Source organism: Penicillium maclennaniae (assembly GCF_028827695.1).
Source record: "Penicillium maclennaniae strain IBT 15551 chromosome Unknown utg000003l:1.0-5670915.0:1.0-5674809.0, whole genome shotgun sequence".
NCBI lineage: Eukaryota > Fungi > Ascomycota > Eurotiomycetes > Eurotiales > Aspergillaceae > Penicillium > Penicillium maclennaniae.
The window spans coordinates 4,264,852-4,280,363 of NW_026623215.1; the positions used below are offsets into that span (position 1 = coordinate 4,264,852).

At 49.1% G+C, this 15,512-nt stretch overlaps 2 protein-coding genes across 2 annotated transcripts; one reads left to right on the plus strand and one right to left on the minus strand.

Annotated features, from left to right (window-relative positions):
• Positions 1–690: 690 nt before the first annotated feature.
• On the minus strand, positions 691–9,819 carry atmA (DNA-binding protein kinase TEL1; the record flags this gene model as incomplete). Its single annotated transcript, XM_056965378.1, has 11 exons — positions 691–710; positions 764–971; positions 1,025–1,720; positions 1,774–1,886; positions 1,966–2,836; positions 2,892–3,282; positions 3,336–7,782; positions 7,842–8,182; positions 8,245–9,585; positions 9,647–9,689; positions 9,741–9,819. The coding sequence occupies 11 exons, from the start codon at positions 9,817–9,819 to the stop codon at positions 691–693; spliced, it is 8,550 nt and encodes a 2,849-aa protein (XP_056825331.1).
• Positions 9,820–9,898: 79 nt separating this feature from the next.
• Positions 9,899–15,312, plus strand: N7477_003716 (nuclear pore complex Nup192/Nup205 family protein; the record flags this gene model as incomplete). The annotated part of the gene is made up of 5 exons (XM_056965379.1): positions 9,899–10,252; positions 10,335–14,667; positions 14,726–14,881; positions 14,937–15,208; positions 15,262–15,312. 5 exons carry the CDS (start codon positions 9,899–9,901, stop codon positions 15,310–15,312), a joined length of 5,166 nt encoding a protein of 1,721 aa, XP_056825332.1.
• Positions 15,313–15,512: the final 200 nt, after the last annotated feature.

Sequence of the window (15,512 nt, forward strand, 5' to 3'; positions counted from 1 at the left end):
AGCCCGGGGTTCTAGAACAAAAAGTTCTGATGGGGCTGTGCAGTTGATGCATAGGGGTTTCCTATATACTTCAAGTGCCAAGGCTAAATTCCCCGAGTACACAATCAAATAGCGTGACTCATGTTTCAAGAGAGCCACCTTTACTCTTGCACCTAATCTAGTGAGGAATCTAAATATAATTCAATTGGCTCCACTTTCACGGAATGAAGGCGCAGTGTTTTCCAGAGCCACGCTCGCTAGAGCCGGGGGTTTTTACCTAAGTACGTGTGTAGAAGTTCTGAGGGAACCAGTGAGCAGGCTCCAATAGAACAAACTATCCGACAAGCATGTTGATGGATATCATGTCATTATTGGTCTACAATGAGAACCATCATTGTGTCTACTTTTCTCGAAATATGACCGAGCTATCCCTTCCTCTGTGGGAAGAGCGGCGTAGCCCCTTAAATGGCTGCGTCGGCTAGTGGGATAGACCCGAGCCGTCTTGGCGTTAATGAATGTAAGCGCCAGTGTAGGACTCAAGGGAAAGTACAAGCGAGAATTATGTCTATCGAGCCCGTGTAATTCTACAGTGGTGGCGCTCATCATGGTCACCCCGCCTGAAGAATGGCAGTGATGCACAAGACACATGGAACCCCTCATATGTGCATTAATGCAAGACTTACATGAAAAAAAAGGCCAAGTAAACTTCCGTTATGCATAAGCTGCCCAACCTGTGACAATATTAGATCACTAGCACAATTCAACGTTGATCGAGAATACATACCACAATACAGAACAGCAAGGTTCTTCTCGTCAGTTGCCTGCTGAATCAACTCGTTGACAGTAGCAGTGACACTCAGCGTCTTGCTTAACTTCTTAGCTACCACCGTCAAAGCTCGATCAGCCTCGCTAGGTTCGTTCGTTGAGGACTTGTCGGCTGCTCCAGGCAAAACGGGCGGCCCTTCGCTCGTTCCCTGGTTGTCTTGCATCTTCTTCATTCTCAGGGAGAAACGGTCCAGCTGTACAGCGGATCGTAACGGAGCACGTCAAGGATAGTCATGATACTGTACGACTCTTGTCGAAGTGCCTCCAATGTGAACTCGCAACAGCGGCGGAACACGCCCTCGGTCTTCGTAATTCCGAAGCCGTCAACTAGGTCTCGCGTGAGTCTGAAAGGCACTACTTCTGGAATCGGCAGGATGCGACCCTGCTCAAAGGCAACACCGAGATCAATGTGCACAACTTCCCCAGTTCTTTCATCCAGCAAGATATTGTGTCCATGTCGATCACCCAAGCCGAGCACATGGCCGAGTATGGAAATTGCTGCGGTACTGCGGGTGTATGACAATCTTTTGCTAAACCAATCGTCTGGATTGTTGAACTTCTCCATGAAGAAATACCTCATCACAGGATGGAAATGCTCAGTCACCTGGCGATAGGTCCTGACTCGTTGCTCGAACGATCTGGTCTGCACATCAGCGATGTGCTTTCTGCAGGCATTTGGCTTCATATCCTTGGGGAAGTATCGTTGGTGTGCCGGCATCAGATAGTCGTGAAGAGGAATGGTGTTTGGTACGAATTCAATGATTCCGGCATTGAGAGTCAAGGGAAGAACTTTATACGTTCTGATCCCTAGCTTTCGCTGTCGTGTAGGTTGATGATCTTTAAGAAGACTGCTGACTTGCTCAAAGACTTGCTCCATGATTGCGTCCTGGCGTAGATCGTCATTTCCTCCTTTGTACTATAGACGTATAAGCAACGTCCCGTCTCTTTCAGCAGAGGAGAATGACCTACCAGCTGTTTATAGCGCTCGCCATTGGTGGCAATGCAAGTCACAATTTTGGGAGCGCTCACACCCGAAGCGATTGTAAATTCGGAAAGGAACTTTTGGATCGAGGGGGACTTCACTGTAGTCACAATCAACGCGCAGGTCAATTTTCATGGTCGGCGGAGGAAGCTTGTAAGTTTCTACGTCTTTTGAAAGACGATTTCCTGTCGAAAGCTTTTTCAAGGGGATCTTTGCGCCCGTCTTGTATTTGCTGTCCGGCTTATCGATCGCGAAGCGGACGAATGTGATGTTCATATTGTGAACTGCAATCCAGGTGGCCCCTATTTCCTTGTCGTTCTTCAACTTGTCAACGAGCTTATTGGCAGCTCTGAATCGAGAATGAGAAGAAGGATCTTTGCCTCCTTTGGACTTGCTGCTGGCAAATATTTGATACATGCCATGGAACGGATGCTCCGCACAAATCTTGAATACTAACCCTGTAAGTAGCGACTGGAACTCATCTGAGACATCTAGCAGACGCGAGGAGAGCTGGTTCATCAGAGGCGCAAATTTCCGACTGGGCACTTCACTCAGATATCGCTTGACGGCCATATTTGCGGTGTTGCTGTCTGATTTATCAAGCCAGAGCGCGCAAAATCGCAGAGCATCATTGTTGTAAGCATCACTCTCCCTCAGAGCCAGTAGATAATTTTCAAGACATTGCTGCAGAAAGGCTTCCCGACTCCGGAGCAAACGTTGATATTCGCGATCGTCAAGATCAAACCACTGCTTGGTTTTGGCGCGAAAAATTTTCAAAGATTCTCTTTCTCGGCCCTCGGCAGTCTTCATCATATCTTCTAAACCCTGCATTTCTTTTTCTTTTCGGTCTCGCAGCTGTTCAACTCGTTTGAAATCTTCAAGTCCATCTGGGTTTAGAAGTTGCTGATCACAAAATGTGGCAAACCCATGGTAGACTCTTCCGGCCTCTTCTCCCTTGCCAGTCCCCTTTAGCTCCTTGACCGCCGGGTACAGGTAGTCTTGAAGGATCGATTCGGGTTTTTCTAGACGTGCTTCGGCCACATGATCACCCTGAAGAGCAGAATGTCAGTCAATAGAACACGATTAAACATATTTCCTGGCTTACCAAAGTAACGAGTAGCTCGGCACGACTGATGGGGATCGCTTGTCTGTGCAAGTCACCCTGTCCTTTGAGGTGCTGTAGCATACGAATCGAGGCTGTCATTTCGCCTTGGTCCCAGAGAACATTGGCAAGGTCAAATTTTGCTGCCCCTTCAATATCCACACCGAGCTCTGCGCACGATTCAGCGAGCTTTGACAGTGTTATTGCAGATTTGAGCGATGCCTGAGAGACACCATGATTCCTCGTAATCTCCAGCGATTGCCGGAAGACATTGGCTTCTAGAAGTCGCGATTCACCGGCGCTCAGTCCTGGCTTCGATCTCAGGAAGTCATGTTTCCTAATGGAGGAGAACAGAGCCTCGTGCCAGCTGAGGATATCGCCAACTTCATGATAACTACATTGATCAGTATCCGCGTCAAACACGAAGACAATGCGATTGGTGCATACCTCTCAGTCTTTAGCCAACTGCTCCTTGCTGTGATAGTCTCCCAGGCTTCTTGCATTGCCTCGGGCGATGATGAGTCGAGGATATCTCTTATTTCAGTCATGATTCCCAATGCTCGCATGGAAGTTCGTAGCTTGATTGCTGACTGACCGGTCTCGACCACACTGTTGAGAGTGCTAAGCAAGCATTCATCGATACAGTGATTGACTTCCGACAGGGAAGATGATGAAGCTAAGCTTTGGAACACACGAAAGACTGTTGCTGACGGTGAGGAACTCGACGGCGACACGGGAACCTCCCACTGTTGAAGACTTGTCGCCGCTTGCAAGGTGCTATCAAAGGAAAGAGGCGTTTCACCAGAAATTCCTGCAGCGGATCGCATCGTATTGGCAATTCCTCGCAAATTCGTCGAGTTTAGAGCTTTCAGTACTTCGTATGGATTCGCTCTTTCGTATAATTGGACCTCACTGTCATATTGGGCGCTTTGAAAAAGAAGATTCTTGAAGCCAGAGCTCTCGTACTCCAGCCTTTCCATCACCGTAATCAGAGATGAGCTTTGTTGAATGCCGTAGAAAAGATCTGGGTCATCAATATTCTTGAAAATATCATGGAGCAGCTCTATGGGTGGCTCGTATTTTGCAACAGATGAGCGACGAGACCCTGAAACGATTCTGGAGGCCTCTATCTCGAGGAAAAGAAGCGAGGTTTTCTGTAGGCCGCAGCGATGTGCGGCTGAAGATGCTTCTCCGTAGTCGATATCGAGCCATCGGTCACGGTCCACGATGGTAGATTCCTCCCGCATGGGCTGATTGCGCAGATACAAGATGCAGCTGATGACAAGCTGAGCATGTGCAATCGTCTCTTCATTGGCTTCGGAGAGGATTCTCTTGAAGAGATTAGAAACTGATTGACGAATCGGCCCATTCTTGTCGCTCTCAACTAACAAAGCGTCATGAACTATGTAGGGAAGCATCTGTACAGCCAGATCTGGAATGACAGCAAGAACCTTGCGCAATGGACCAAGAACAGGATCATCCAGGTTAGCACTGGACAAGGATAGAGAAACCCCACGAGCCCATTCAGTAACGGGCAAGCCAGACGCATCCAATTTGGACTTTTTGAACAGTTCAAGTTCGGTTGCTGAGAGTGGGATCTGAGGGCAGGCATAGGGATTCCAAATAAAAGCAGGTAATATTGATTCAGGGATGATCTCAGCACAGCCTTGGACGTCTGGGAAATCGGTGATGTTGCTGAGAACGACTTGCAAAGTGCGTTCGATGAGACCTGTCTCAAGATGATCTTGAATTTGCAGTTTGTCACACAGCACTTGTAGAATCTTGGTCTTGGAGAAACAAAACGCATCATATGGTGCAATTGAAACTGGATCGTTGAAAAGCCAAAGGTCCTGCTCTCGAAGCAAACTTTCGTTAATCTTGCCCGACGACGCAAAGGAGCGCCCGATGACTCTAGCAGCCCATAAGCGGTACTCGAGTCCGCCGTTGAACTTATGCAGGGTACGCCACAACGACACGGTGAGAAAATCCGCGTCAAGAGCCTTGTCAGAGGACCTGACGGCGTCATCCTTGACTTGTTTGAACTCGGGACATAGTAACGAGAGCACAAGATCCGCTATCGGCTTCTGAAGCAAAGGGACTTTAGCGGCTTGGTCTTCAAGCACTTCAAGGACCAAGTCCTTCTCGCTTGGACCACTTCTTGGCCGATCGGGTGCTGACAAGTCTTCAGCAAGGTTCAACATTCGAGAGTAGGGCTCCTGGGTTTCGTGATCCCAGTCTGAACTACGGCATTCTTCAGCAAATTGACAGAGCCACGGATGAAATTTTTCCGCATTTGTAAGGGCCGACTCGAATTGGCTGTGTTGCGTGGTGCTTGACAGGGATGACGAATAAAACTTGCGAAGCGTCAAGAAAGTCGTAATACAGATTCCTGCCACCAACTCGGGCTTACCCATCAAGTACCCCTTGCCGGCCTCTAACAAGTACCAGAAAATTCCCAAGGCATCTTCCGAGCAGTGAATATCGCTCAAGAATGGGCGAAGAGCATGAAGCAGCATCTCGAAAGGATAGCCCTCCAGCATCACAGGGCCACACAAGCAGACCAAAATTCTGATTTTCCGAATAGCGGAACACGTGTGAAGAGATCCCAAGGCCGGATGTATAGTTTCCAGTAGCGACCGACTAACAAATGATGCTAGTACAGGAGTCCAGATTGATTCCAATTCAAATCCTACTCGTTTGCAAAGGAAATCCAGCTCATCCAGGAGGTAGCGGGCCCTGAATGAGGGCTGCTGATTCGCTGGCAACGAACTTTGAGCCGCGCCTTTGCCAACGATTTTTTTATGAATGATCAATGCATATTGAAAATTTGGCCGTTTTGAAAATGCTCTTTCAACCTGATCATGACGATCCAGGGATTTGAAGAATATAGCTATGATTTCAGGGAAGCGCATCTCAGCATGTTTCATAAAACTGTCGGCACCCAGTAGCTTTCTCATCCGAACCTCCACGCCTTTGGGCTGGCTACCTGGTTCAGGTGGGGTGGTGATGTCCCGCGCGATACAATAGGCCTCTGCTTTGTGGAACGACGTTTCCAGAAGTTCAGCAAAAGGGATTTGGAGATAACTTGCAAGTTCCTGCAGTTCCGACTCTTTGGCCCGCATCATGATTTGCCCAACGACCTCGTCCTTCACGTCGAGCAGCAGTTCTTTGAGATTCTCATATTCAAAGATACTGAATGGCATTGAAGTAACCGTCTGTGTTTCCGTCCAAGTGTAGAGTATTTGAGACGCGAAAAGTCGAAATAATTCAGTCGCGTCTCGCAAGCCAAGCGCGTTCGACACGGATCTCATGCACTTTTGAGCGTATTCGAGAGAGGCTGGCACCTGAGCTGGTGTTTCGAACATGTGATAAATACACCTGCGAAGTAGAGTGTGCCAGTCAGATGCTAGTTTGGACAGGACAAAAAGGCGAAGAGCAATGCCTTCAACCCAATCCGGATCCCTAGGCAAACTTCCCAGAACATCGTCGAAGATAGCATCATGGTCCTTGAGCAGAAACCGTTGAAACAAGGAAGGTATGAAGCCCGCAACGCTGAACTTGACCTGGATATCGCCTTCATGGAGGATTGTGAATAGGCTCGTACGGGGCGATGGGAGCGATTGTTCACTGCCGTATGAAGGGCGAGCATCAAGCACAGCTTCAATGAGCTCGGACAAGACGATGTAGGTTCTCGGTGAGGCTCTCTTTCTAGCCAGCAAGGCTTCCATGAACCAACTGTATAAGTCCATGGCTGAATCACCCAGGATTCGATTTTGTTCATCTGTCCAAGAAGCAACAAACCCGCTCATCATGCTGATACAGATGCCGTGAGAAGCTTCACATCGCTCCATTTCATACGACTGAAGACATCGTTCGCCCAGATCTTCCAGGACACAAAGTAAACCCTCCTGATCCATTCTCGAGATGCTGCGATAAACATCGGGTAATATGTGCTTAGCTGACAAAAGGTCTGCTTCATTGAAGCTCGTTAGGTACTCAATGATGTCCGGAGAATAATTCACCTGCGAGCCAGCCCCGGGTTGTACTTTTAACAAGATTGAAAGCTGAATAGTGATACACCGCTGGAAAGTGACTGTGTCTCGAAATAGAGCAATGAATTCCCGATTCATAGAAATGATGCTCTGGTCAGTGGATAATTGATCGCCCTGAGCCGTCAGCCGATCATCCGAATCCATCAAATCATGTATTTCGGTACTGTCTTGTTTTGAATTCTTGCGAAACCCCTCGAGCACTTTGGCAAGTGGAGCGGCGAGCGGCAAAACTCCAGTCCACGCGACGGTACAGGCCTTTGGTGCCGAGGAAATGAATGGCATTATTGTCTCAAGACAAGGTTGTATCAAATGCGATCCGTGGGCCGCAAAAAATTCACAGATACCATTCCATATGAGGAGGCAATTCTTGCGGATTTCTATCATCCGTGGTTCCAGTTGCAGAGGGAGACATGCCCCGAATAGAGTAGAAACAGTACAGAAAGAAGTGAGAATTTGCAGGATGTCTGTAGTAACATGAAGCGATCTGTTTTCTGTGCATGAATTCCAGTTTTGAAGAAAAATGTCGGACTTCAATCGTAACAAGTCAATGATCACCAGATCATCGGCGTCTTGCCGTGTTGAAGACTCAAGGCGCCATGAGCTTTCCCTGCTCCATGGATTGGAGTTACGGAGGTCAGGTGTGATGTTGAAAAGGTACTCTAATAGGCCTTGGTTCTCATATAAGAAAAGCCACGCCCTTGCTACGGGTCCTGTAGGCCCTGTCTCTTGAAGGCGAGGAGGACTGAAAGATCGATTGGTGCAGGCCATGAAGAGGTTGAGCAAGTCGAATGGGCGCGCATAGAGAGCTACCTGAGCTGTTTGGAAACGATCAGTAACAGAGCCTGCAGAGTTCATGATTAGTGATTCGAAGCGTCAAATGGGAGATAGTAGAAGATGATACCGATAGTCCAAGCTTCCCTCAGCCAACTACAAATTTGCTTTGAAGCGTTCTGTGCTGATCCGGGGCATATTTGGGATCTCTTCCGTGCTATCAGTGCCCAAAGGCCCAGAGAGGTGTCTGAGACTGCGGAGGGGCCGTTCAGGCCTGCAGAAGACAGCATGGACCGTGTAATTTCGGTCAAAGTGGAATAATTCAGTAGTTCAGCTTCTATGACTGCACTCATGAGCTTGCAAGCGGCTCTAGATGTGACTGAAGAAGAGAATGCACGGGCTGCGAGGTCCACAGCCCTCGGCCAATGGCCCTTAAACGCAGTCGCTTTCGAGTCAGGACCAGTCGCAATGCTACTCAGATCAATCAATTAGCTCAAAATGAAAGGGAAACCTCAGTAGTATGTTCGACAAACCTTGCCAATGCAATCATCGTCCAAGAAGAAACAGCGCCATTGTCATCCATGATGTTGGGTGTAAGTCGCCGGATGAAAGATTCTTTTCTTTCCAAATCGATTCTTTGTTCAAGAAACGGAACCAGCTGAAGGGCACATATCTTCCGCGCTCCTATAGCTGAAATTGCGTCTAGAAAGATATCCTCGATGCGAGAATGTAAACGCTGCCTTTTACCCGAGGCCTCGCGAAGTGAGTCCGGGTCTCTTGGACGAGCTGAAATGTCTTCCAACAGCTTCAGGAAGCTTGCGATAACCCAGATTAGAGACCAATTGTGTTCAGATCGAGAGTATCCCAAGCGAGGTCCATACAGCTGTCGATTCTCCATCTCCGCTGCCTCGTGGAATACCACATCATCGACCTGCAACAGCTCTTTCTCGGGACGCCTCACATACTCTGAGAACAGGGAGCTGATAAGTCCCTCAATAGAGCGCTCCAGCGGCTCGGAAGGATCTTTTTGAGCTGCGTCGGCGAGGAGAGCTGTGCAGTGCATCAAAGTGACGAGTAGTTCGTCCTTCAAGCTTTGAAGCTTAGTGACCCATATGCGTCGAATTACCGGAATGAGGCGCAAAAGAGCTGACTGAACCATTTGAGACTGATCAAACATGACCCTTGCCACCACTGTATTGATGCTATTGAATGCAAGCTGGTGTGCATTTCCAGCCACCGTTGATGAGGATTTGACATATTCTACAAGCCCGTGGAGGATGTTCTCCGCAGCAAGCTGAGTAGGGGCACTTGGGCTTGCAGTCAGTAATTGGATAGACTCTACAACCTCTCCGATGGCAGTTCTATCGCCCACGGATCTTTCTCTAGCTGCTGGAGCGGGTGTCATCCTTGCTGGAGTCGAATGGCCATCGCTTGTATCCTCGGCAGCGGATCGATATCCACTGCGGATACTAAATTGACTCTCATCGTCCACTGGGAGTCTCAATGCCGTTAGGCAGAACTCAATGAGCTTCTCCCAATCTGCATCTCCAAGATGCTCCGTGTGGGGTGGGTAGCGAAGTAGAGATGTCAGGCATTTGGTATAGTCCACGCTCATGAGCTCCCAAAGGCCTTCCCCGGGGATCGGTATGGTCTCGAGAATGTGTTCAATGACGGCACGGACGGTCTTGATTCTGATGTTTTGCAGGAAAGTGTCGACCGCTATCCGAATGACCGACGCGCATGCTGATAGACGTGTTGTAGAAGGGCTCTTGGAGTTCGACCGTTGGGCTCGGGCGTAACCGGATTTTTCAGAGGCGACCAGTCGGAAGAGCGTCTCAAAAATCTTGAAGCAGGCTTTATCATTGAGATCCAAACTAAAAAAACCCCCCAGTCAGACGTTAGCTGCTGAACCTCATCGATGCGTTAATATCTTACAGTTTAGAGCTCTGTTTGTTCTGTTGCAGAATATGTTTCAGGTCTGATGTGTCCACTTAGTCTGGATTTCCCAAGTAATCTAGTCTCAACCGACCTGCGAGCCCATCACTTCGATCTTTTTGCTTCTCTGATGCCAGAAGCCCGAGTGCTCGGTCAAGAAATATCTCCGTCATTGGAGTGAGCGGAGCGAAAGTCGTCGACCTTCCACGGCAACGATAATCCAACCATTCGTAAATCAGACTTCAATCAGCCATGTTGAATCGGCAAATTCGCGCGTTGATCGTTGTTGACGCAGTTGTTTTGTGGAGCGGCAGTATTGCCCAGATGATGACCGCCCGGAATTTTGATCGCGCTCCGCCTTTCTGGAACAAACAGAGCTTAAAGCTAGCCTTCTCACTTCTCTCACCCCGCGCCGACATGGCAGAGCTGCACGATAACCTGGCAGGTCTGCGTGGCCTGTATCAGGATCTCTCTGCCATCACGGATTCTCCCTTTCCAAGCATCGAACGGCTCTGTATCGAATTGGAGACCCATATTCACGACTTCCGAAAACTCCTGAGACAAACCCCCCTAAGGCCAACGACAGTCGCCAGAAGGTCCTCTCGGGTTCGTATCTACTAAATTTGTTCCGGCTTTGTTCATTGCGCACAGGGAGCACGCTGACCTAGAACATAATAATGTAGGGAAGATTACGGTCGAGGACGTTGAATATGAGATCAATCAGGATTTCCAGCAGGGCGCGTTACAGCTGGCCGACGCGCTCAATCTCAACGAATTGGATGCTGCAATGATGTTTCTCGCGGCTCAAGAAGATTCTCAGGTGCTGGACAGACCTCCTGTGATTACCGCCATCATGCGATTCCACGAACGTCGTCATTTCCTTCTCGAGTGTTTGCGCCTTATCTTCCGCGAGTCCTACGAAGTCGAACGCGAGGTCACACAAGGCATTATGCAAGAAACTCTCGCCTATATTTTGGAAATCAAGGACAGCCCTCTCCGAAACGCATCGGAGTTCGCAAGGAAGGGCCTCAAATCAATGGAAGACATCGAGAAATGGCTCTCACTTCTTGGCGATCAGGTCCAGAAAGCCTCCATCGTTGGGGAAGAAGGAGACCGCGACGTCATGGAGGCCATCGAGTATCAACGACAAAGTCTGCAGCAACAGCATGAGTCACTTGGCGCTATTCTCTTCTACATGTTTAAGGGCACATACACAAGTCAGGAAGATTTCCGGGTACTCATCACCCAATTGAAGAAAATGGAGCGATTTGATGGTTTGTTGATGCACTATCTTCCCGTCACAATTGCTTCCTTTGTTCAGCATGGTTCTCCGGAGGGCAATGGTTCACAGAAAGAAGCAAGGGACTTGAATTCCGTCATTACCACCGGTAAAGATGGTCTTACTTGGAAGCTCCCAGCCTTCCATGCTGCCATCATTGCCCTGTGGCTGTCGGTATACAGTGGATGGTATTTCGATGACGGCCCGATTCCCGGTGTCGATCTTGAGAAAGAGGCTGACGAGCGAACAAAGTCATTTATGACTGCACTCGATGACGGTGCGCTTGACTTCATGCTCGCTGTTTGTTCATGTGTGAACAGTGAAGAGTGGGCTGATCCCGCGCGAAGTGAGCTTGTGGCGCTTCTTCTGAGAGAGAGCGTCATCTCCTTACCCGAGGCCAACTCGTGCGCCCTTTACATGAAGGAGCTTTTAATGGAAAACTTTGAGGTCTTTGTGGAATCATGCATTGCGAACATGCCTGACGCAGTTCGCAAGCTCAAGTCCGAAGAGGACACCCAACGATTGGAGCAAATCACTGCTCTGAGAGACGGTCTGACAACCAATGTTCATCGCGGCCTGGTAGAGGCTCGAACTCATCTTGAATCACTCTTGATGATCATTTCTTTCGCTTTCGAGCGTCGACAAGAAGCCGCGCAGGAATTCTGGGCCGATCCTGATGGAAATCTTTACGGATTCCTTCAGTGGGCTTCAAAGCGTCAAACTGTCCCTAGAGTTAGTGCCTTTTGTGAGATGCTCTGCTCTATCTCAGAAGGTGAAGAAAATGCTGCAGCGGCAAACAGATTTTTGTCTGAGGAAGACAAATTCATGGGGTCCAAGCTAAAGCGTTCGACGACAATGAACTGGACTCAGATGTTTGCCGAAGTCAAACTCTATGCGGGCCGTGTCACTGCTGAGAAATCTACCACAAGCAGTGCCTCTCAAGGAATGATGCGCAGCCGAAAGCCAGAGCCAGTCGATATGAGCGAGCCAGAGAGTCCAGTCATGCTGACCTGCTATCTTCGCCTCATGGGGCATCTCTGTAAACAAAGTGGGGCCATCAGGGAATGGATGTTGCAAAATGAATCTTTCAAGGTGGTTGAAAATCTCTTGACGCTGTGCAAGGGGCCGATACCCACTCATCTCCGAGCCACCACGTTTACCGCGCTTTCAGCCTTGGTGGCCGACAAGACATCCGCCCACGGCAACGAGATGTGGAACGCCATTGATCAGTATCTGTCTGGTGCGCTGGTTTCTGTTCAGGGCAATAATAAAGCACCGTCTCCCCAACAAATGGTGTGGCACGAGCAGCAGACTCTGCAGAAGATCGGGGAGAGTTTTGACCAATCTAATGCATTCATTCTCCTGATCAACACTCTGATCATGCCCGCTTCCGATATTGCAGGCAACAACTTGGCTCTGCCATTCCCGGAGACCTTAGGAGCAACTTATCGCATGCCTGGTATCGAGCCTTATGTCGACTTCGTTTTGGGCCATGCTTTGTCTCGCAAGGTCCAGGATCTCAATGAATATCAATCTCGTCGTCTGACGTACAACTGTTTAGAATTCGTTCTGGCGAGTCTGAAAAGTTTTAGTGAAGACCTTGTCGCTGTTCTTAGCCAACCTTCCCTCGCAGAATTATCGCCGGCTGCATCAGTCCTCGTTGGCTACGTTCGTCTGCATCCATTTGCTCGGGTCATGGAGTGGCTTTTCAACGAGGATGTCTTGAAGGCTCTGTTTGCAATCAGCCAGCAGGATATCGCCGAGGTTGCTCAAGCACCTTCCGACTCTGTTCTGGTCCTGACCTTGCTTCGAAGTATCGAGGTGATGAATCTGATCATGGATCTTCAGTCGACATATTTCAACGTTGTCAAGCCTTTGATTAAGGCCCATGCTGGGTCCAACAGAACAAACGTTGCAAACTCATCACTTGCTTCTTTTGAAGACAGTGTACTAAACAACTTGACACTGGTGCCCGCTCTTTGCTTATATTGTGGAACGGGTCATGAGCAACTGACTGTCACCTCCATGGCGTTGCTCGAGAAGCTCACAAGTTCTCGCAAGTTGAACAAGATGTCATCGCCGGAACTGCTCAAATGGCAATCCTCGAACAAAATTGTTGAGGTACTTGCCAGTGAGGTGGATGTTGACAGTGTGTCCCGCTCTCTTGTCTCACAAATGGATCCAGACCCGAGAGAGCTGGAGTACGGCGCGGAAGCAGCAGGTTATGTCATTCGGGAAAGCCTTCTGGCTCTTTTGAATAGCTGTCTCTCAATGATCACAGATCGTCCTACTGTGGCTCATCTCCTTCTCGGCTTCAGCTGTGTCGGCAATATTCTCGATATCCCATCAGAGGGATTGTTTGCGAACCAAATGTCTTTGTTACATGCCATTGTTGAATTTTTGCAAAGATATCCCGACGAGATTGGTGGTAGCATCACTTCATGGACTGTGCACCTCAAACGTATGGCTTTTGAGGTTCTAAAGCATCTTTGGTCCTCGAAGCTGGCGACCTATTTCACCCTCGGAGAAATGCGTGCTCAGGGTTTCCTAATGAATATGTTTGCAGGACAGCCCATCGTGGGTCCGAACACCGCTTGGAATGGTTTGTCAATCACATCGAACGATTTCTGGTTCTGCGATGCTACCTCGGCACTGTCGGAATTCCTACTTTATCGCAGCCATTTATTTGCGTACGCTGCAACCGAGATTCGCTCAGCGGCCAAGACTGGCTCTCCAACACTTCAGACGGAAGTCCTGTCAACTTTGCTCGGAAATTCCATCCTGGGTAATGGAGATTCTGTTAACAACCCTTCTGTGTTTGATCTATTCGACTTTGCGGATCTAGATGTTGGTCGCGAAATTCCTGTACCTGAGCTTGCTCTGCTGGATCAACTTGCCGTTGAGGCATGTGCCAAGGAAGAAGGCGACTCTTTGATCCTCTACAGTAGTGCCGAGGTCGAAGAGTTAATAAAGATTCGGAGACAGGAGCTATCGGCCAGTGGCCCATTCCGCCCACAGGACGAGGAGCAGTTCCTGGTAGAGGCAGAGAACTTGAAGATTTTCCTTATCGCCACTAACCAAAGCCGCCAAATTCAACGTAATCGATACCTTGCCCTACGATCATGGGCTGAGCTCATCACTACAGTTATTACCTGCTCGATCATTGATGAGTCAAGCCGACCAACTTTCATCCTTCACGCTATTCAAATGGTTCTCCCCAAGATCGAAACAGCAATTGACAATGATTCGCCGGAAGCCATCGAATTGGCACGGTTGGCGGAGACATTGGTTGGCAAGCTCGCTTCCGATATCTCTACAATCCCCGCTTCTCGCAGTGGAGATGTCATTGATGAGAAACTTCATCAACTTTTCCAAGTCGCTTCTCGTGGTATCACGCTGGCCACTGGCAACGTGGAACTGAGAGAAATCTTGTACAGCATTTGCTCGCTCTACATCACCCGCATTACATCGTCGAATGAGACTCACGACGGCCTGCGACGTCATAGCCAGCGAGTTGTCAAGGCATCCGGTCCTGGCCTCATTGAGACCATCTGTGATGATGCATACACTGGCCAAGAAACGTGTCGAGCTGCGGCTCTGCTCCTGTTAAACTGTCTTGCGATCCTGGACAGTCGGACTGACTGCGTCCTGGCTGAGGCGATCTCACAGTCCAACTATCTCAGTCTGTTCTTAGATGCAGTCCGATCACTGCCCCTCGAGTTGCGAAACGCCGAAGCAGCAGGTATGTTACGTCTCTTGCCGTTCACGGTCTCCACATTGCTGATCCTTTTTACTTCCAGACACAATCGTTTTGCTGGCATACTACGAGTCTTTACTCGCTCTCCTTCAACAGTTGTGCCAGACCAAGAACGGAGCCATCTCAGTTCTCAAATCTGGTCTTTTCGAGTCGGTTCGTGACTCGCAGCTTTTCGCTGCTGACCCGGATATTGGCATCGGTCCGTTCTCACTTTCGATTTCATCCTGCTACTATACTTTTGCTGACATGAACAGATATTGATAACCCCGATGCCCTTCGAAAGTATTATGGTCTTCTCCTGTCCGTGATTCGCGTCATAGTTTCGGCAGTCTTCTCCCGTGGGGCCCACAATGAACAGATTAAGGCTCAGACAGTTACTTTCATCGCTGAGAACCGGCCATGCATGGTGGGAGTCTTCAAGCGATTTGCAAAAATTGGAGGAAGCGCCCCCTCCGATCATCAGGGCACCTTGTGCGAGCTCGTCAAGTCTTTCATGGCTCTTGTGGCCGCTACCGACTACCTAGATGTGTGTGTTCCTCACGTGCTTTCATAAGGTCGTTCTCACTGACATTGGCATAGTTCGAGGATCAGGAATTGCAGCAAAGCGCTCGGCCTACGCTATTCTCATGAGCTTTTGGATTCGGGTCCGTTTGGGTGGCATGGCGTGTAACATAGATGCGGGGTGTAGGCTTCTTGTGGGAGGTTGAGCGATTGGCAGTCTCTATCATGAATGCATTCCAGGCCAGGCTATAGCCTTGCAAGGTTTAACGTTTCAACCAGTGTCAAAGTTCTGATATCGTAGAGCTTACATCGCTGGATAGAAACGTGGG